Source organism: Peromyscus californicus, unplaced genomic scaffold, assembly GCF_007827085.1.
Source record: "Peromyscus californicus insignis strain IS unplaced genomic scaffold, ASM782708v3 Scaffold_3__1_contigs__length_106647218, whole genome shotgun sequence".
Lineage (NCBI taxonomy): Eukaryota > Metazoa > Chordata > Mammalia > Rodentia > Cricetidae > Peromyscus > Peromyscus californicus.
In genome coordinates, this window is record NW_026294551.1 from 44,918,808 (window position 1) to 44,941,274 (window position 22,467).

Below are 22,467 nucleotides of genomic sequence, written 5' to 3' on the forward strand. Positions count from 1 at the left end.
GCGGGGCCGGCGAGGGGAGAGAGGCGGGAGCCTGCGCGTCTGTAGTCAACTCGCTTTATTCCAGGGGGCTTGGCCCCCCTAGCACCTTTGGGGCCCATCAGTAGTAGTAACTCCTTGAGCTGCGTCCCCTCGGGCACCTGCCAAACAGCAGACCCCGGGGCTCAAATACCAGTCTCTGCCCTGAATCCTTTCCTAGTCCCGCCTCGGTAAAATGGGGGTTAATGAACTACCTAGCTAGAAAGTTGCAAAAGGGCTCCTTGGTTCAGTAATGTTCAACATCAGCAGTGCATCAGCGGCAAAGTCCCCAGCCCTTCCCCGGGGCGGATCATTATTCAGGGAAGAGCCCAGAAACCTGAAAATCAAATTCCAAAGCAATACAGTGTCTTGACATATCATCCCTGGATCTGGGATTACTGTCCGTTTTAGGAAGTAGTACTTATTTCCTTTCACTAGGAAAAGGGCTGTTTAGGACATAAGAGGTCCCAAAACTTAACCACCAAGGTAAATGTGGCAACCCCTCAGTGGCCAGGCACACAGCTGAGGTTTTGAGGGGTCCTACTGCACTACAGAAGCATTCTAGCCTACGGGTTAGGAAAGTTAGTGTGTAGACTCAGCCTGCATCTGAATTCTTGGCTGTGTCAATTTAGACAAGTCCGGTGAGCCCTGATAGCTCTGAGAAGGTCCAGAAACTGTGGTTTTCTCAGAGCTGGGGGCATTCAGAGAAGATGGGGCCCCTAGATCCTGAGGTCGAGGCTCTTCATCAGGGCTATCATCATCCTCTCCAGGCTCAAGCCCTGCCAGCTTCTTGGTAGCTTTCCACAGCCTGTGGGCAGCCTGGTCATCTCTAGCAGCTGGGGAGACCTCCTCCACATGGCAGTTGGCAAAATATCTCCCACTGAGGGGCTCAAGGCCCTCCTGCAGAGCACAGTACAGGGGTGTCTGGGCACCCCCTTGAGGTGCCCGGAGTACCAGCCAAGCCAGTGGGCGCAAAATGGGACACAGCCATCCAGGGAGGTGACGCAGGAAGAGCTCCGAGTTCACAGGTCCTGTGGGCAGGAAGAAAGAAGAGCTGTGGAGGAACGCCGTGGGGCCCCAGGGAACAGCAGGGGAAAAACAGCTAAAGGCAGATGGCAACTCTGGTTCCAGGGAAAGCAGGTTAGTATCCACCAGGTATTCAGGGACTCCACAAGGGGACTTAACCCACTTCCTACCGTTAGCCTTCCTACCATGCTAATGGCCTGTACATTCCCATCCCCCAGGCTGTGGTCAGGCTGTGTCCTCTGCTGCCCAGTCTCCATCATTCATTCATCTTTTTTGTTGTTGTTGTTGTTGTTTTTCTTCCCGAGAGAGGGTTTCTCTGTGTAGCCCTGGCTGTCCTCCAACTCACAGAGATCTGCCTGCCTCTGCCTCCCCAGTACTGGGATTAAAGGCATGCGCCACCAAGGCCTGGCTTTAACCATCAGTTTTCAAACACCTAGGGTATATCAGCCACTGTTTTGAACGCCAGGGATCTGTAATTGTAATAAAAGCTTAATAAAGGTTCCTAGTGGTATTGTCACTGTGATTACAAAGAAGCCTTGGGCAATGGTTTTCTCAAATGCAGTTTGGAGAGCTAGGCAGGACAGATGTTGGGCAATGGTTTTCTCAAATGCAGTTGGGAGAGCTAGGCAGGACAGATGTTGGGCAATGGTTTTCTCAAATGCAGTTGGGAGAGCTAGGCAGGACAGATGTTGGGCAATGGTTTTCTCAAATGCAGTTGGGAGAGCTAGGCAGGACAGATGTTGGGCAATGGTTTTCTCAAATGCAGTTGGGAGAGCTAGGCAGGACAGATGTTGGGCAATGGTTTTCTCAAATGCAGTTTGGAGAGCTAGGCAGGACAGATGTTGGGCAATGGTTTTCTCAAATGCAGTTTGGAGAGCTAGGCAGGACAGATGTTGTTCGACTATTGTAACCTAGTGTCTAAAGATGAGGATGATTCACTGTCTTTTAAAGACCAGTTATTTTACTCAGAGTAAAACAGTTAAGTGGACCTTCAAACCCTCCAAACTCAAGCCCATCTCTATGACCTCGTCTCTTCCCCATCATCCCACTCTCTCTGTTCTCCTCACAGCCATCCTACAGCACACCAGGAACTTCTGCCTTTGTGTCTGCTATCTGCTTTCTGAGCTTCAAAGATCCCTTTATCTCATTCAGATCTGTGTTCAATTCTTCCCTTTACAAAGGTCTTCCTTGACTGTCACTGACAAAAACAAAACACCCTGAGAACTCTAGACCCCTCTTATGCCTCCCTTCCTCATCATTTTATTATCACCTGTCACTGGATAGGAGGGTAAAGTCTTTGGTTTTGGTTTTTGTCCAGAGAGACAGGGTTCCCACTATAGAGCTCTGAGTGCTGGGATTAAACATTTGTGCCACCACACCTGGCAGGTCTTTATTTTCCTTTGCATAATTTTTAGGTCCTGGAGATGGAACTGAGACCAAGGTTGGCTCACTGCTTTTGTCCCAGCACCATAATGCCTATTGTATAGTGGCTACCACAAAGAAAGGGCTCCTTGACTGAATGGTAATTTATCATCATCACCATCATAACTTTTTTTTTTTTGATGGTGTTGGTGATCAAACCCAGGGTCTCAGCTTGATATGGTGGCCTACACTTGAAATCTAAGCATGAGGCAAGACAAATAGGGTGAATTTGAGGCTTAACTGAGCTACATAGAATGTCAGGCCAACCTGAGCTCCAGAGTAAAACAGTATTTCAAAAAAAATAAAACAAAAACCAATGAACCAGGGGCTAAAGAGATGGCTCAGTGGTTAAGAGTACTGGCTGCTCTTCCAGTTGGTTTCCAGCACCCACATGGATGCCCACAGCCATCCCTAACTCCAGTTCTAAGGGGTTCTGGCCTATACAGGTACCACACACACATATGCCCAAAAAGCACTAATATACACACATTAAAAAACAAACAACAACAAAAACTTGCTGGGCGGTAGTGGCGCACACCTTCAATTCCAGCACTCGGGAGGCAGAGGCGGGCAGATCTCTGTCAGTTCGAGGCCAACTTGGTTTACAGATCAAATTCCAGGACAGGCTCCAAAGCTACACAGAGAAACCCTGTCTCGAAAAAACAAAAAAACAAAAACAAAACAAAAAAAAACAAAACGAAGCCAGGCATGGTGACCCACACCTTTGATCCCAGCACTCTGGAAGCAGAACCAGGTAAATCTCTGAGTGTTTGAGGACAACCAAGGCTACATAGTGAGACCCTGTCTCAAAACAAAACAAAACCAGCAAATACCCCAAACCCAAGTAAGCAAGCAAACAGCACAAACTCAGGGTCTTACCTATACTAAAGCAAGTGTTCTACCACTGAAATGCAGCCCCAGCCTCAGGATTACTATCAAGGTCTTGTTCTTTTTTTTTTTTTTTTTTTTTTTTTGAGCTGAGGATCGAACCCAGGGCCTTGCTAGGCCAGCGCTCTACCACTGAGCTAAACCCCCAACCCTAAGGTCTTGTTCTTATTCCCCACCTGGTCAGCATCCAAGCTTGCAGGTAGGAAAGGGAGAAAACAGGTGAGGAGAGAGCCTGGTTCCAAGATCAGGAAGGAACAGGTTTCTCCCTGACCATGTTTCCATCCTGTGACTCAACAGACTGGGGATTAGCACAGTACGGTACACAGATGACAGGCAATTAAGAGCAGTCAGTCAGGCCTCACCTGGGTGGGCCGCATAGCAGGTAACACCAGTGCCCTCAAGCTGGGTGGCAAGCTCCCTGGCAAACAGCACATTGGCTAGTTTGCTGTCAGCATATGCCCGAAGCTCCTGCTGCCAGCCCACCACTGGGCAATCCAGACGTGTGAAGTCGAGACGACCACGCCGGTGGGCAGCTGAGGACACTACCACCACACGGCTGGGGGCACACGACTTCAGGCGGGGTAGCAACAAGTGTGTCAGCAGAAAGGGGCCAACGTGGTTCACTCGCAACAGCAGGTTAAAGGCCTCCCGAATCCGGCCACAGGAACTGATCCCTAGGGCAGAAGCTAGGCATGAGTTGCTGTTTCAGGTGCCCCATGGGTCTCACAGAATCCCCATCTGCGAGACGCGTCTGCTGGCCCCTGGTAAGGTCAAGCTGGGGGGCTTACCTCTCCAGGCCACCAGCCACCCCCCTGCAGGGCCTGCTGCTTCTCACCTGCATTGTGGATGAGGATGTCCAGCCTTGGCTCAGAGCTCAGGAAGGCAGTGGCAAAGGCCTGTACTGAGGCCAGACTGGCCAAGTCCAAGGCCATGAAGATGATCTCATTGTTTCCACTCTCCTGTGGAGCAGCAAGGGCTAGGATTGTTATCAGGTACCTCCCTTCTTCTCCCTCTTCCAGGCATCTGAGAGCCTACCCACTATGACTAAAACCTGCCCCAGTGCCTCAGAGTACAATGGGTGTGTGGATTCAAATCTCAACTTTGCCTCTAACTAGAGTGTGACGAGATACTTAATCTTTTTGGGTCTCTGTTTTCCCACTGTTAAATGAGATGATGATGATGATGATGATATAGTAATACTTTCTACTGGAAAAAAAAAGAACTGTGAAGATTAAGTCAGATAAAATACATGTTATGTCTGGTGTGGTGGCATACACTGGTTATCCTAGTTACTCAGGACTCTGAGGCAAAATGATCATGAATTCAAGACCTGCCTGAGCTACAGAGTTAATACATGTAAAATATTCAGTCAGCACTGTGCAGATATTTGCTATTACCATCTCCTCCCTCTGTTATCATTTATCTTAAAATCTACTACATACAGCCTTTCGCCTTTTGTAGACAGCTTCTGCTCTGTAGCCCAGGCTGCCTTGGAACTCATGAGCTCCCTTCCTCAGCCTCTTCTGCTGGAATTACAGTTGTGCACCATGACCAGCTGTAATGAGCACTCTTTCTTTCTCTCTTTTTTTCTTTTTCTTTCTTCTTCTTCTTCTTTTTTTGGTTTTTCGAGACAAGGTTTCTCTATGTAGCTTTCCTGGAAGTCGCTTTGTAGACCATGCTGGCCTCGAACTCACAGAGCTGCCTCTGCCTCCCGAGTGCTGGGATTAAAGGCGTGGGCCACCACTGTCCAGCTACGAGTTTTCTTAAGAGACTTTGGTCTTAATCACTTTTTTTTTTTTTTTTTTTTTTTGAGACAGGGCCTTACAATGTGGTCCTAGCTGGTCCTGAACTCACAGAAATCCACCTGTCTCTGCCTCTCAAGCGCTAGGATTAAAGGTGTGTGCTGAGACCGGCCCTCTTACTCTTGTTCTCTGCAGTCTGGGTACCACACAGCTATGAGTAATCCATTCCAAAAAGCCACCGGGATGGTCCAGAGCCTACTGAAGAGTCTTCTCGGAGCTCAGCTGTCTTAAACTCCTCGATGGGATCTATAGGGCCTCCAGAAGCTGGCTGTGGCTCAGAGCTTTAGGACATTCCTCTCTTCTCATTCCCCGCCTCACCCGCCCCCCTCCCCCCCAAATCAGACTCTCTTGTCTCAGGGCATTTGCACCTGCTGTTCTTTCTGCGGCTCTTCATTAGCCTAACCATTTCCTTGTCTTTCCTGTGCCCAGGTTGGCCTTGAGCTCCTGGCCCTGGGCTGGGACCACACCTGGCTTCATGAACTCTCTCTGATCCTTAACCATCTCAAGGCTAGCGACTCCTTTCTTCTGTAGTCTCCTCCCGGGTTTGGTTCTGATGTTCCACCCCTGTGTGTCCCCGCATCCTCTTCAGTGTTTAAGAGACAGTGCGCTCTCTCCTCTCCGATCTCGATCCCTCGAGTCGCTCTGCTCCGCCCTCCGTGTCCCAGGCTCACCGCGCCCGCCCCGCGTCCCCCGGTGGCCTCACCTGACGGAGGTCGAAAGCGGCCGCCTCCCCTCGCTCCCGGCTGCGGCAGGCCAGCACCACGCGCGCTCCCCGGCGCGCCAGCTCCAGCGCTGTCATCTTCCCGATGCCGCTGTTAGCGCCTGCGGGCGGCGGGCGGGAGCCAGCTGAGCCGGTCGGGCCGCGGCCACCCGCCCGGCCTCCCCGCCGCCCGCCCGCGCGAACTCACCCGTGACCACGGCCGTGCGGCCCCGCAGGCTGCCGATGCCGCCGCACGGTGGGGCCTTCACCAGGTTGTAGTAGACAAGCACGTAGGCGCCCAGCAGCAGCCCGGCGCCCAGCAGCAGCGTCTCCATGCCGGCAGAGCTCCCGACTCCCGCCCGGGCCTCGTCGCTCCCGCTTCGGCCTCGCGAGGGCGGCGGCAGGCGGGAGGTTGTGCAGGGGTGTGCGCGCGCGCGCGTGGGCCGTGCGAGCGCCCCCTAGGCGTGCGTCTGCGTGCCCTGGCGGCGTGCCTGGGCGAACATCTTTGGGGCCCTGGGAGCGCCCCCTAGGCTCGTGAACTCCCGGGAGCGTGTGCCAGGTAGGTACAGGGAACATGTGCGTGAGGGACTGGTTGGTGGGTGTGTGCATGCCTGTGGCCTTAAGATCACCGCTCAGGATTTGGGCGTGCTTCTGGTTTCTGGGCGCGCGCCGGTGTGAGAGCACTGCGTAGGTGTCTGTGCCCATGGCGGGAGTCCCTCCAGGCTGTGCCTGCATCTGCAGTCTCCACCAACGCGTGTGATTGAATGAACATCTCTGTTTACTCTAGGTGTGAGTATGTAGCTCAGTGTCTCAGTCTGGAGTCCTATGTACATGAATGGGCCCGTGTATTTGGAGTCGGTCCTGGACGCTTTCCCTTCAATGAACCGATTCTTTAATTTCTCATCCTTTCATCATCCCAGCCTTCAGCTTCTAGGACTCTCCTGGTACAGGCCAGTGAGGCTTCTCACCATGGCAGACAGGGTTGTCCGGATTCTACTGTGTGATTTCCTGACTCCATGACTTCACCTGACCTTTCTCTCTCTGTTTTTGAGGTAGTTTCTTTAGGTAGCCCAGGCTGGTCTTAAACTTGAGATGCTCCTGCCTCAACCTCCAAAATAGTATTAGAGGTATGCTCCTCCATCTGACCCCTGTCTTCCAAAAGGAAGAAAGAGGCAGAGTCAGGAGGTAATTTGTCTCTGGAACAGTTATCACAGGTAGCAGAAGTACAAAGACACCCCATTACTCAGGAGAAGTGACTGAGGGTAAGATGGACTGGGACAGCTAGAGAGGCGTGGGTGCAGGCACTCCGGGTGGGAAGGAATTTGCCTAGCACAGTGACTTAACACTTGATGTTTGACAATTATGACATGCCTAGCAGTGTGGATAACCTGTTGACACTGAGCAGAATACAGAGCTCCTGCCTTTAGGAGTCTTTCCTGTAGTGGCAGTAGATGGCCTGGAAATAACTGCACCAGGATTTTGAGGCCAGGGTCAGATTTCTGAGACCAGAGAAACCCCTATTTAACTGCACCGTGTACTTGGAGCACAACTGTAGATGCTGTGGGTGTAAAAACTCATCGTCGAACCTCAGCAATAGACTAGTACATGAGTAGGTATCACTTAGAACAGTGTCAGAACACAGATGTTTTCTGGGAGACTGTTCTCCAGAAGAACTTCCTGAGAAATCACCTTAGTCTCCGAGAAGAAAGTGACGAGTTTGCCTTGGTGAGGATGCCCGGGGCTTTAGAATTAGGGTAATGCAGTATTTCTGATGAGAACAACCATAAAATGTTCACATTACGGCCGGGTGGTGGTGGTGCACGCCTTTAATCCCAGCACTCGGGAGGCAGAGCCAGGCGGATCTCTGTGAGTTCGAGGCCAGCCTGGGCTACCAAGTGAGTTCCAGGAAAAGGCGCAAAGCTACACAGAGAAACCCTGTCTCGAAAAACCAAAAGTTCACATTACACTGAGTTGCACAGTCTAGAGCAGCAGCCCTTAGCCTGTGGGTGGAGACCCCTGGGGGGAAGGTGTCAAATGACCCTTTCACAGGATTTGCATATCAGATATCCTGCATGTCAGATATTTCACATTGATTCCTAACAGTAGCAAAATTACAGCTATAAAGTAGCAATGAAGTAATTTTATGGTGGAGGGTCACCACAACACGAAGTATTGTATTAAGGGGTCACAGCATTAGGAAGGCTGAGAACCACTACTCTAGAGAATGGATTTTACCATATTACAATTCTTCAGAGAAACAGCACCCCCTAAAAGCCAAGTACCCACCTTTTCATTTTCCTCACCCAGCTTAGGCTCACCTCTAACATCTTCCTTCTCTACCAAGCTTCCCTTGGAGGCTCCTTGAGACTGATAAATAGTTCAAAAGGTGCAAAAAGTGCGATCCCAGGGAAGGTCCCCTCTAAGGTGATGACAGGCAGGACAGACAGGCAGAAAACATAATTTGAAGTATTTTTGGTTTTTTATATACAGAATACAGGAAAGTTTCTGTAAAGTCTAAAACATTACAATTACTATGTACATTGGTACTAGTTGTGGAGAGGAGGAGGGAAGGAGCTGGGCTGAGCAGTGGCAGGAACAGAAAAGGACATACAACAGGCTTACGACAAAAACGCCTTCGCTACAATAGACATCTGAGAAAAACACTCTACCACATGTACTGTACAGCTTTAAAAACACTGAAAAAAATGGCATCACTAGATGTATTTACACAAAATCCAATACACTTTTCCTTATTTGAAATAAAAGAGATGGACAGCCAGAAAAAGAAATCATTTCTCATTTGTCCATATACACAGTAGCTACCTGTAGTGCAACCGCTGCAGAAAGGGAGAATAACTTGTAGGGTGGGAACCATGGAAGGGGTGGGTAGCGATCTTTATATTAAATAAAACAATGATATTGTATAGATTTTGCTGTATGAAAACTGTATTTTTTTCTTTTAATATAAAACTATTGTCACTGCCACAAAATAGAACAAGTTTCTGATTATTTTACAACAGCAGGCAGGTGGTCGAGGAGGAGGAGGGAGCAGGAGGCGGGTGAGAGGTTGTGCTGGAAGTGTCCAGACCAGGGTCTTCCCCTCCCTGCCCATGCTGTTCCTCAGCTCGGGTCTGCCGCTTTCCCATGAAATGTTGAGTACAAATATATGTGCAAATGCCCCCTAGAACTTGAGAAAAGAAAAAAAGTCTTAAAAAACAGTCAAAAGGTTTTCTTCATTTCATGCAAAGATTGTAGTTGAAGGGTTTCTGGTATAGAAAACACCCGGGCTTGGTTCGTGTACATTTTTGCATTGGAGTCTTGGGTGGGTGTCCAGGCCAACGGCCTAGGGAACGGAGTTGGAGCGCAGCACAGGGCCCTGATGGGGCTTGAGAGATAGCTTCTCGGCCAAAACCCCGTCCTGCAGCAGGCTGGCGTCGCCTTTGGGCTGTTTGGTCGCAAACTCAGTGATGCTGAAGACGAACTGCAGACAGCCCAGCTTGATGTAGCTGCCGTGGTGCAGCAAGGCCGTGCCCTCCCAGCCAGCCCCACTGCCCCCGATCAAGCTCGAGCTGCTGGCTTTGCAATTGCAGGGTCTCCGCTGTGGCCCCTGGGCCTGGGAACTCATCATGGCTGCCTCCTCACTTGGCTCTTCATCCTGTTTCTGGTGTCGGCGGCGCCCTGGGAAAAAGGGGGATGATCATAGGAGGGGAACAGTGAACAGCTGGCCTATCTGGGCTGATTGGCAGGACTGGGCCCCTGCATCTCCCCATTCTCTATGCTATATGATCGGGGCTGAGGGATGCTCAGAATGGGCTGGTGGAGTCTCAAGTCCCCAGAAAGGTCTGATACATATGTGGGTGTTCAGCACTTGGTTCTTGGTGACCTTTCCCAGGCCCACCAACAATGAGCTTGGCCAATGGGATTGGGAAGGCCAAGAACTGTAGGTCATTGACAGCATGGCAGGACCAAGGTGACCAGGGCCTTAGCTGTGTGGTCACAGGCCTCTGCTCCAACTTACTGATGACATTCTGCACTTTGGCAACAATACTGCTTGGGGGGGTTGGCGGGGTCTTCTCAGAGAAGTCACATGAATACAGCACATTGTCCACCGTTGTCCCGTGCTCACTGTAGTTTAACAGCTCATAATGTTTGGTATTCTGAGGAGGAGGGGGGGAGACACGATGTGTAGTTGCTGTGTGAGGCCTTGGGCGAAGGAGAGGACACAGGGCTTGCTGCTCTACCTAGCAAGCTCTCATACTCTTCCTCAGTTCCAGCGTGGCTTTCAGAATTCGTCCACTCACCTTTTTGTGCAAGCCTGCCCTACTGACTCCGTATCACCTCCCTCTGCCTCCTCAGCACTGTCCTGTTGATCTGATATTCACTGGCACATACTTATGATGAAACTCAGGGGCACATCCTTCTATTTTGGTCCCTCCCCCGCTTTGAGGCGGCCTCCCTCAGCTGTTCCTATGAGCAACATTAGCTGCAATGACAGCCTGCTCCTCCGGTAAGCAGCTTGTCATGGTGGAATGCCTTACACAGTCTTCCCTCCAAGGGAAGGAGGACAGGAGAGGTCTCTCACTCTTGCCCCTGCCCCAGAGCCCAATGCTAGGGAAAGATCTCGGGTTGGGAAAGCTCCCTTCCACCCATCTCTGCCCCTCACCTCATCGTAGAATATGCAGGCATGTTTCCCGGACACGTAGTTACAGTGACCATAGTTTGTAAGGCACACATCCATGTCAGCTCCTGCAAGGTGGCAGGAGTCAAGGAAAAGGCAGAGAACAGACTGTAAGGTGTATGTGTGGGGAAGTCAAAGAGAAGGGAGTTAGCTTCTGGGTGGCTGCTAGGAGAAAGCTCAAGGTAGCCCAGAGCTCTTTTCTTTCATTCTTCCCCCTTTTCTATTCTTTTCTTTTTGGTGATGGGGTAGCTTTGAACTCCTGACCTCTTTGCCTCCGTTTCGTAAGTACTGGGATTACAGATGTGAGCCACATGTCCAGCACTTCCCCTTGTTGTTCTAAAGTTAATCTGCTTTAGACTATGTGGCTGTTATCCAGATGGAGCAGTGAGTTACTGGAGAGGACGGTGCATCTGAGTGGACACAATAGTGCAGGCCCTTTAAGCCGTATCACTTTAAAGGGCCATTTCCAGGATAAGGGGTGCTCTGGGTGTGGTGGGCTACACCTGTAGTTTTAGTACTTGAGAGGCTGAGGCAAGAGGACAGACATGAATTCAAGGCCAGCCTGAACTACAGAGGAGACCCTAACTTAAATCAGCTCGACAGGGTTATGTGTGAGCCTGTCACCCCCAGGGATAGAAGTGTCCCCTTTTTGAAGTCCTTCCCTACAGTGTTTCAGATGCTCCTGAGTAGCAGTTAAAGCAAAAGGCCTGAGCCAAGGAAGTAGCCCACTGGACTGTCTAGGTTTTTAGTCTCTCCTGTCTGAACAACCACTGCTTAGACCCATCAACTCCTGAAAGGGCTTCTGTAAATGTCCATCAGGCTGAAGATCCAGTGCCCTCCCAGTTTCCTGGCTGGCTCACCTGTCCCGATGTAGAGGGTTCGATAGCACATGTTCACAGCTCCTCCCAACCCTAAGAGGGGGTAGAACACAGCTCGGGCCTGTACCTCCTTTCTTTGCACTACAAGACAAACATAGGGATAGGATCATTCAGAAACCCACAACCTGTGACCCAAACATAAACCCACAAAATCTGGATCTTTGGCTGGTGGCCAGGGAAAAAATCCCACTGGGTGACTCATGTTCAAACTCACACCTGACCCAGAGCTGCTTCAGGGGAGGCTTCACCCCACCCACAGCATTTCCAACACAGGTTAGGAAGGATCTTCACTGGAGATAGTTAGGACATTAGTATTTTAAGTTTCTGGGCTCCTGGTAAGGAACGGAACTTAACAGGGATATTCCAACTGACGATAAAAAGAGAACATGGAAAAATATAAGGCATAGGCCAATGTTTCTCAAGCTTTAATGAGCATATCAACTGCCCATGGATTCTGTTCAAAGATAGAATTTAGCTGTACAGTACTTGTCCAGTAAAAGTCAATGGATCTGATGCCTAGGACCACCACGATGACGACAACCACCACCACCACCACCACCACCACCCCCCACCACCCCCCCACAAACTGATTTTGGATTTGGAATGGGAGGATCTAGAATTTGCAAATTTGCATTTCATGTGTGCTCATCTACACACACGTGATCATGAATAAATGAAAAAAACAAACAAACCAAAAAAACCCCACCACCTTTGGTGTTGTTTCTCATATTCTTTTTTTTGAGACAGAGTCCCTCACTGGCCTAGAATTTGAGAAGCAGACTAGGCTGGACATCTAGCAAGTCCCAGGGGTCTATCTGTCTCCACTTGCTCAGCTCTGAGATTATAAGCATGCACCACCATAACTGGCTTTTTAATGTGGGTTCTAGGAATCAAACTCTGCCAACTGAGCTATTGCCCTGTCTCCAGAATTTGTATTTCTAATACGCTCTTGGGATTCTGATAATATTGGCATGGTATTTTAAGTTCCTGAAGCATCAAAGCTCTTGAGGGCTAAGAGCTCAGAGATAACAAAGTAGAATTAGTATTTGAGAAGAATTTCCAGGAAGCTTATCTACTGTTTTTCTATTTCTCACCTTGAACCTTACATAACCCTTCTAACTCAAATATTACAAAGTAACTGAACAGAAAGCATACAACGTATACCCCAAGTACTGGTAGCTGCTTTGCTGTGAATCAGAGTGGACTCGTGTGAAAGGAAGTTATGGCAAACTCCCCAAGTCTGACCAGAAAGTTGTTGTTCATCTTGTTCAGGCTGATAAAAAAAACCATGGTGCTTTATTAAACCCATCAAAGGTACAAAGAGTTTGAGCTACTGAAAGTGGAGGTGTTCTCCATGGAGCAAGGTGGTCATTTACACACATCAGACAGGAGATCTGATGGCGTGGTGGCAGGTGTGTGCACGCGCACCTTCTGTGTGGTGCCCTCCGGAAGGCAGCGGATGTGTCCCAGCACTGCCCGGTGAAGCTTGGACCCGGGAGGGGAAAAGCTGATGGATTCTCTGCAAGGCCAGAAACTTGATCAACTTCTCATCCAACATATTTATCTCGATCTCTATCAACCAAAGAGAGAGATCACAAAAGCTGAGAAATGGAACGTGGGAGTAGATTAAGGGCTATAGGGCAAATCCAGCAAGTGACTTTTGCTCAAACAAAGATCTGAAAGTGTGCATCTCATGTGTAAAAGTGAGGGTCATTCACACATCAGACAGGGGGGCTGAGATTTAAGCATGCACGTGGCTTTTTTAATGTGGATTCTAGGGATGGAACTCAGGCCTCTCTTTTTTTTTTTTTTTTGTCCCGAGACAGGGTTTTTCTGTGTAGCTTTAGAGCCTTTCCTGAACTCACTCTGTAGACCAGGCTGGCCTCGAACTCACAGAGATCCGCCTGCGTCTGCCCCCCCGAGTGCTGAAATTAAAGGTATGTGCCACCACTGCCTGGTGAACTCAGGCCTCTCTGACAACTGAGCTATCCCTCTGTCTCTAGAATTTGTGTTTACAGTGAGGGGTGTCCAGTGCCTTGGTTTCTTGTAAGGTAGGCTAGTTTTTAAGTAAATAAAGGGCAGAACCAACAACCCCAGTTGCCTGTGGGGCAAGGTATAGATGGACCTTGTCTACCCACTCTCTGTACAGAAAAACCCAATGCTTTTTCTCTTTGACTCTGGGGTTTTCCACAGATGGAAGCAAGCTCCTAGCTCTGTTCTGCTAACACCAAGTGATCTGCTGCCTAATGCGATTCTGTTCTTTCCCACTGTTTCAACTTGACTGTGTTCTCCTTTTCTTCACCTCTGAGTATATTTTGTGCAAACCAGAAGGCAGAGACAGGGGATGGAGCCTTCTTTTTACCCAAATGGGTACGGTGCATCCCCATCTCCTTATCCCTCTTCAAAAGGAACGGAACATTACTGGGACATCACTCACCTCCATTGACATCCATAAACGCTCGAAGTGAGTTGGTGAGGTCCACCATGGCAGTAGAGTTGGCTGGGAAAGAGGGTACGGTTAAAGCGCTTCCTATGGATAACGTGCCGGGGCTGACCTTGCCATCTGGGGACGGAGCAGGAAGACTGTTACTTACGTCGCCTGAGGGAAACCCACCGGTCCAATCCCCCATTGCTGAGACAGTTCTGGATTTCGGACCCAAGGTGATGTTCCCTTCTTGATTCTCAACCCACAGGCTCTGGAACTCCTAGAGCTAAAAACGTGTGGTGAGGAAGGGTAGATGGAACAGTAACATACCCAGGCCACAGGAGTTTCCAGAGCACTGAGAACCGCTGCAATCTACCACCCTGGGGCAAGTGGTGAGGTTGCTTCATTCTTTGGGTCATCACCATCTAACTCCCTGCTCCCTCTACTCTTATGTGGCACCTGTGCCTGCAATCCCTGTCTGCCCAAGTACCACTGACAGTTCCAAAATTTATTCCCACTGGCATTACAGAGGAGGAGATAGGACCAGGGGCTCACATGGGAAGAAATCCCAGGCACCTGGTTGCTGAGACTCTTAGCTGACTAGGAGGAGGATGTCAGTTCATGTGGGAGACCAGAGGTAAGAGCTGCATGTGAAACCTGGTTCAGATGCTGGGATCAGCAACCTTGAGGTCCAAAAGCTGCCAGGGACAGCTGAGCGAACAAGTCTATGCTGGGCCAAGAACAGACCTGAGGGATTTTCCTTAGGCATGTGGCTGAGAGCAAGCTCCTAGGCCAGACCAACACTGCTTTCTGTCCTTGTTTCTTGAACATGAACATTCCTCAAATGAGTTGGCTTAGAATCTGTACCAGGTGTGGATTTAGTCTTGTATGTGAATGCACACCCTGAACCTCAGACTGACCCCAGTGGTTCCAGATAGCATATGCCTTCTAAAGTGATGAAACAGACATGCAGAAGACTAGGTCCAGAAGGTGAGGGGTTAGTGACCCAAGCTGCAGTTCAGGGCTGGACCTGGCAGGCCACCCTAAGGGAAGTGACCTAAATTAATGAGCAGAGCCCCATCTTATAGCTGGGACAAGCTAAGCTAACACAGCCTTTCTCCTGCCATAGAAACAAAGGGAAGATGGATCACTGATACAGAGATCAAAGTCCTCTCAAGTATTCATAGGGATACTATGTTTTGGACTCTTAACTCTGTGTGCTAGAAAGAACACAGGATTGATTGTTCCTGATCATTTGGGGCTGAGGGCCACTCACCTGATGATGGCGCTGGTGAGCAGAATCGTTGGTTGGCGCCTGTGGCCAAGATACTGTCTCCTGCAGCTTGTGGGGGAGTGAGCACCCGGGTGGCATTTGGGGGTGAGCCCAGAGGCCTCGAATCTGTCAACGAAGGTCCTATCTGTGATTGGACAGTCTTTCTATGCAAAGTGCTGGTGTTCTCGATGCTGGCACAAGAGCTGGGGATGGAAGGGGGCAGGCTTGGGACAGGTACCAAACTCCTCTGGGGACAAGAGCTGGGGCCAGTGGCATTTTCTGTCTTCACAATGATGCCGACGGTGTGGTTCTGAAGCCCCCCAGCCGATGGTGGCGTGAGGGGCCGGGGCCAGCCTTGCCGGTGTGTGGGGCCTGGTAAGGGGGTGTTGGCGCCAGGAAGTCGCCGGGGATCCGTGGAATCAGTGGGGCTGCTGTAGAGGTGTGGGCCATTGGCTTTTCCCTCTGTGTTCACTGGCCCATTGGCAGTCCCACAAGGGGTTTTCTTGGACTTTTCCACACAACAACTGCAGCTGATGTCCTCTAGGGCTGGGGGTTGGTGGGGTGGAGAGCAGCCCAGGGAATTCTGGGTGCTAATTGTTGAGGGGCAGGACAAAGGGTAGTGGGAAGGTAGAGGTGCCTTGTCAGCGGTTTGCAGGGAGGTGGTGATTGAGCTGTCAGTCACAATAACAGGCTTAATATCAGCCTTCTCTGTCTGTTCAGAGTCCCAATGCGAAGGCATCTGCTTAGCAGATAAATGTTTCAATATGCTGCACTGGAGCGCAACAACACTACAGAGCCACTGCAACGGAAGGAGAGGAGAGGAGGTGAGAGGCCGGGAGGTGCTGGTCTGTCCTGCCACAGGGTCCAGGGCTACGGCAGAGTCGACAAGCACTGTGACAAGTTTCCAACTGACCACAAAGGGGTCCCACTCTCATTCCCAAGCAAGACTTACTGGTGCACTTGGCAGTATACCTTAGTCAGTGGGATGTGAGATTCCTGTTTTGGCTCTGCCCTGAAGGCTCCCCTTGTGATCAACAGTCAGCAAGTACCCCAGTGTATCTGCTGTGTGTCTGGCTGGATCACCTAACCTCTCCGTGGATCTGACATCTACTCCTACAGTACAGGACTGCCCAGCTCTGAGATGGGGAACTGACGAGGGACCTGTTTGATGCTGTTCTCTTGCCTTTGGCATTCGTTCCACGGTCACTCAACTTTTAGGGACTAGGGTGGAGAACAGGGTGGAGGTAGGAATGACAGACAGTGGAGCTCTGGGGACACAGAAGAGACAGATGGATTTGGGAACACCAATTCTCCTTCCACTCACCTCTTGCTGCTCGGCCTGGGTGGCTAAGTGCTCAGAGTTCAGAAGGTGCATCTGTGATTCCTCAGGGATCCCATTGCAGATCAGCTCCCCATCCCGAATGGCCGCGGATGCAATGAGGGGGGGTGGGAACTGGTACTGGGATTTTATAGCATCAGGAACCTGTTTAGGATAGGAGTAAAGATAGTGCCCAGCTGAATTCTGCCCTCACTAGACGCTGTTTTCTCTGCAGTACTGGTGCCCAAGTGACCTTCTACTCTGTGACCCACCAAGGACAAAGAGGCTCAGTGTGCTGTGACTGTTTTGGGTTGCCCTGTGACTCCAGCACAGCCATTCTGCCCTAAAAAAGCACAGACATAGGAACAATAGGGAGGGCTTTCATTCTTCTTCATTAATGTCTAAGGTCTTACACAGCTCGTTTTTCTTTCTTTTTTTTTTTTTTTTGGTTTTCCCGAGACAGGGGTTAACCATGTAACAGTCCTGGCTGTCCTGGAACTTGCGCTGTAGACCAGGCTGACCTTGAACTCACGGTGATCGCCTGCCTCTCCCTCCCGAGTGCATGCCCCACCACCACCTGGCCCCTTGCACAGTTCTAAAACCACCACATGCTATCTTCCATTTTGTCCCAAATATGCAAGATTGACACTGGACTGAGCTTCAGCATGGTCCAGGCTGTAGGTCTGTAGTTTCTAGTGCCAATGGGCAGGGGTGAATAGTAAGTAAGAAATAAGTTAAATGGAGTTATATTCATGGTGGAAAGATTAAGCAGACGCCTGACTAATGAGCACTTAATCAATGTTAGTTTTCATCATCCATTCATTCATGACTTATGAGACAACTGAAGACTTCTTTGTTGCACAAAGAAAAGACGCACTCTGACTTACATTATATAAGAAAGAAAGAGAAGCCGGGCGGTGGTGGCGCACGCCTTTAATCCCAGCACTCGGGAGGCAGAGGCAGGAGGATCTCTGTGAGTTCGAGGCCAGCCTGGGCTGTACAAAGGGAGTTCCAGGAAAGGCGCAAAGCTACACAGACAAACCCTGTCTCAAAAAAAAAAAAAAGAAAGAGCCACACAAAAAGTCATTCATTCATATAGCCAACAAACATTATTGAGTGTCTCAGGAGTCTGGAACTGTTCCAAATCCTGGAGATGCAGAGATGAATATAAAACTTAAGCCCTGCCCTCAAGGAACTCACAGTCTAGTGGGGGAAAACAGAAATGTTATCACAATACAAGGAAATTCATTATAGAATACAGGTACATCTGAAGTGCTATTAAAAAGGGAAAATGGGCCGGGCGGTGGTGGCGCACGCCTTTAATCCCAGCACTCGGGAGGCAGAGCCAGGCGGATCTCTGAGTTCGAGGCCAGCCTGGGCTACCAAGTGAGTCCCAGGAAAGGCGCAAAGCTACACAGAGAAACCCTGTCTCGAAAAACCAAAATAAATAAATAAATAAATAAATAAATAAAAAGGGAAAATGGCCGGGCGGTGGTGGCACACGCCTTTAATCCCAGCACTCGGGAGGCAGAGCCAGGCGGATCTCTGTGAGTTCGAGGCCAGCCTGGGCTGTACAAAGTGAGTTCCAGGAATGGCGCAAAGCTACACAGAGAAACCCTGTCTCGAAAAACCAAAAATAAATAAATAAATAAATAAATAAATAAATAAATAAAAAGGGAAAATGAGCCAGGTGTGGTGGCACACGCCTTTAATCCCAGCACCAAGGAGGCAAGATACTGGCAGATCTCAGTGAGTTCAAGGCCAGCCTGGTCTACAAAGTGAGTTCCAGGACAGCCAGGGCTACAGAGAGAAACTCTGTCTTGGAACTCCCCACCCAGAACATAATTTTAGCCTGGAATTGGGAAGATTTTCTAGGAAGTCAGTATTCGAACTGTGAACTGGAGGTTGAGAAGAACTTTTGAGCTGGTATATTTGGTAACCAGTCCCATGGGGCAAGGGAAGAGGAACTGAAAATGATTCCTAGAATTTTGACCAGAGAATGTGAGTAGAGATTACAATTACTAATTGGAATAGAAAATACAAGGGAAAAGTAGATTTGGAGAGGCAGAAGACTTTTGGCCTTAAGAGTGAGAATAAGGCACCTGGAGCCAGGCGTGGTGGCGTATGCCTTTAATCCCATCACCCAAGAGGCAGAGACAGACAGATTTTGGTGAGTTTGAGGTCAGCCTGGAATACATACTGAGTTCCAGGACAGCCAGGGCTATGTAGGAGGAAGGCCCTGTCTTAAAAAAAGAAAATAAACCAACCAACAAAAAGAGGTATCTGTGAGAATGAGCACAGAGGAAAGGATCGTGGAGTTGGGAGTCACCACCTAGTGCTATGGGCTTTCTGAAGCAGCAGAGGAAGAGCAGGAGGCCATGCCATACCCCAGCTGCCCGCTGTGGACGAGTGCAAAGGCAGAAGGCTCGGACACAGGATTCAGGTTGTCAGCAGCTTTTCCTCTGCACTCCTAGTATCGATCTTATCACTGTCCTAAGGTGCTGTAGCCTTCAGTCATACTTACTGTCCAAGAACACACTATTCTTCAGGCAATTTATAACCCCAACTTCCTCCTCAACAGTAAGGAAAATATTTAGGGGAAAGCCAATGAAAAGATCTAATCAAGGCCTTTACCATCTAGGCTATCTTCTTTTTTTTTTTTTTTCCCTTCAAGACAGGGTTTCTCTGTGTTGTTTTGGTACCTGTCCTGAATCTCACTCTGTAGACCAGGCTAGCCTCAAACTCACAGAGATCCGACTGTCTCTGCCTCTCGAGTGCTGGGATTAAAGGCTTGTGCCACCACCGCCCGGCCAGGCTATCTTCTGAATCTACATAGTAAATGAATTACAATTTGGGTTATTTTTAGATCCCTTTAAACAGAGATATGAAGCATAGCACCTCATATGCTATGCCTGCAATGAGAAACACTTTAATTTGAGAAAACCATCCTATAGAAAGATAAGTAGTTACCCAGTTAAGAGGATGCTGTACAATTTCCAATAGTTAAGCATCTTTGCTAGTTCTGGAATGACGCCCACTAAAAGTGATGGGAGTAATTGTTAAAACATGGCTGCCACCAAGTGGCCATTTTTGAGAATTGCTAATGGAGATATAGAGTGTTAAGCCTTCAAGATCAACTGAATTTGGAGATTGAAACTCTGAAAATAACACATGTTTTTCAATGAAGGAAATTCTCTCAGTTTCTTTGGTATAGTTTAGCAACATCAAGTACACAGAAATATTAGGTAGCAAGACTACAGTTGTCTTGGTTGTCATATTAGTCTAGAAGCATAGACCCATAGGTAGAACTTTCCTTCAGACACATTTTTTCTTAAAATTTTCAGCTGAATATCGATCACTCTTCTTCTACATGGCTATCTGCTTAATCAATCACAACTTCACCTTACCAGAGTTCTCAGAAGGGGACCATTAACAGGGACAGACAATAGAAGTGGCAGTCAAGTATTAAGCTGGTTAGTTTTATGTTAACTTGACGTAAGTCAGAATCATTTCTGACAAAGGAACATCAACTGAGAAAATGCCCTTTCCAGAGTGGCCTGTGGGTAGTGGACCTGGGAGCTGTTAAGAAACTACGCAAAACAAACCATAAGGTCCAGGCTAGTGAGTGACATTCCTCCACGGCCTGTGCACCACTCTTACCTTCCAATCCCTACCCTGTTTGAGTTCCTGCGCTGTTTGAGTTCCTACCCTGACTTCCCTCAGCAACGAAGGTGTGACCGGCCCCCAGCCCTAAGCAGATCGAGGTCATGGTGTTTTACCACAGCAATAGGACCTAAGACAAACACGTATGTGACAGTGGACACAGCAGGGCTTGGTGAGATGGGCTGCAGGGCGCTCATCCTTTGGAGAAGGATGGGCAGATTTCAAAACCTTTGTCACCCTGACTACCATCCTCAAGGATTACTACACATTTATTATTTGCTGAGACCCCAAAGATGAATCTCTGGGGCTTCAGTCTCCCAGTGTGTGTTCCTGTGCCATGAAAGACACCGGAGCCGCCCTCCTGCCTGTTCTGACTGGGCTGTGACTCACCTTCAAGCTTCTTCTTTTGACAGACTGGAGCACACGGCGGTTAGGAGGGTGCTTCTTATGGATTCGGTTCAGGAAGTCCACTTTGACAACATGCTGTGAAATGGTGTCCTGGAAACGATCAAACACCTGGCACCGATTGCTCAGTGTCAGATTCTTCTGGTTCAGCTGGGGACAAGCAGAAATACCACTGTGTTGAATTTCTAAGGGTGCTGCCCCTCCAGCTAGCCCCGTTCTCTGGACTTAAAAAACGGGTTCCTTCTGTCTGGAGAGAAGGCCTGTCATGGGGCAGGGAAACTCCTGCTCCCTAAAAAGGCTTTCAGGAGTTAGGAAACAGCAAAGTAGCCTGGAAGGGCCTCTAATTCAGCCAGACAGTACTCTAGGTCAGGGCAACTCATCAGGGTCCTTCCTAGCAGCACAGATTTTAAAGGAGATGCTGGCCTTGATCCTCAAGAGAGCCAAAGAACCAGACTCCCTACTCATCAAGGAACTCTACAGAAACAACTGTCCTACATAGAAGCCTTGCTGGGTCAAAATCCCATGCATTCCGCCCTATTCGTACTCCAGGGTACCAGAAAGCATTACCGAACTTATCTCAGTTCAGATATTACATCTTCCCCTGTGGAAGGAGAACCTCTGGCCTGCTCTTAAACGTCAAAGGGAAAGAGAAGTTGCTGACAGAAGTTTCCGACCTCTTCTATTGTATCTGACCCTATACTTTAGTTTAAAAGACAGGATCTGGATGGTAAGAGATGGCTTGGGGCTAAGAGGACTTTCTGTTCTTCCAGAGAAAACACTCTAAGTGGCTTACAATTACCTGCACTCAGTTCCAGAGTCTGATACCCTCCTCTTCTGTCCTCTGATGTCACCCACACACATGTGGCATTCACTCACACAAACATCCATGCACAGAAATAAAAATAAATCTTAACTATTTTTTAAAAACTTATTACTATTTGCTGGGTATGGTGGCACACACCTTCACTCTCAGCACTTGGGAGGCAGCTGAGACAGTTGAACCTATCTGAGTTCCAGAACAGTCTGATCCACAAATCTAGGCCAGCCTGGGCTAGAGAGAGACCATCTCAAAAACAAAATATTTTTTTCCTTTACTTTATGTGTATGAATCTTTTGCCTGCATGAATGTATGGTACCTGCAGAAGCCAGAAGATGGTGTTGGATGCTCTGGAATTGAAGTTACAGAAAGCTGGGTGCTGGGAATGGAACATGGGTCCTTAGCAAGAACAAGTGCTTTTTTTTTTTTTTAAATGATTTTATTTTATTCTTTATTTATTTTTGCTTTTTGAGACAGAGTTTCTCTGTGTCACAGCTCTCGCTATCCTGGAACTCGCTTTGTACACCAAGCTGGCCTTGAACTCACAGAGATCCACCTACCTATGCCTCCCAGGTGCTGGGATTAAAGGCACGTGCCACCACTGCCCACTTGAACAAGTGCTCTTAACCGCTAAGTCAACTCTCCAGCCCCGATAAAAGTAAATCTTAGAGACTCAGCAGGTTTTGTTCCTGCAGCTCCCTCGTTAGCAAACTAAGTGGCCAACAAAAGTAACCAACTAGTAATTTTCACCTGTTGGAGCTGCTCCTTAGGATGCATATTTGGGTGAACTGTTTATGGCTCTTTTATCTGTTTAAGCAGGACGGAAAGCCCCAGAGAGAAGCTTCCTCCTAGGTCAATCTCTCTGAATGGTATGAATCCAAGAAAGGAAGTGATTCTTCTGTATGTGCAAATTTTTTCTTTCTTTTTTTTTTTCCTCTCGTGTGTGTGTGTGTGTGTGTGTGTGTGTGTGTGTGTTAGGAGCAGTGCTAGGAATGAACCCAGAGTTTCATATGTACTAGGCAAACATTCTGCCCCTCTACCCTTTAGCCCTCTGCACGCAAGTCGTTAACAGAGGATCCTTCAGTGCTCAGCACATTGGCATAGTGAGAGCTAACAGTCACTCCATGGTTAGCATCACTGGGCACAGGAGTCTCATT

At 48.9% G+C, this 22,467-nt stretch overlaps 2 protein-coding genes across 3 annotated transcripts in view; both read right to left on the reverse strand.

The window, feature by feature from the left end:
- Positions 1-38: 38 nt before the first annotated feature.
- On the reverse strand, positions 39-6,283 carry Dhrs13 (dehydrogenase/reductase 13). Its single transcript, XM_052755853.1, has 5 exons — positions 6,062-6,283; positions 5,857-5,975; positions 4,187-4,310; positions 3,714-4,025; positions 39-1,046 (listed from the first exon to the last, which is right to left on the reverse strand). Exons 1-5 carry the CDS (start codon positions 6,186-6,188, stop codon positions 598-600), a joined length of 1,131 nt encoding a protein of 376 aa, XP_052611813.1. The 5' UTR covers positions 6,189-6,283; the 3' UTR covers positions 39-597.
- Positions 6,284-8,310: 2,027 nt separating this feature from the next.
- Positions 8,311-22,467, reverse strand: part of Phf12 (PHD finger protein 12) — a 50,857-nt gene continuing 36,700 nt past the window's right edge. The window contains exons 7-15 of one of the 2 annotated variants that reach the window (XM_052755841.1): positions 20,479-20,643; positions 16,432-16,590; positions 15,111-15,906; positions 13,847-13,972; positions 12,838-12,981; positions 11,392-11,490; positions 10,517-10,599; positions 9,872-10,010; positions 8,311-9,531 (exon numbers count right to left, since the gene is read on the reverse strand). In XM_052755841.1, the coding sequence (XP_052611801.1) occupies positions 9,197-9,531; positions 9,872-10,010; positions 10,517-10,599; positions 11,392-11,490; positions 12,838-12,981; positions 13,847-13,972; positions 15,111-15,906; positions 16,432-16,590; positions 20,479-20,643 (2,046 nt within the window). In that variant the 3' untranslated portion in view covers positions 8,311-9,196. The other variant, XM_052755842.1, reaches the window with a different exon arrangement.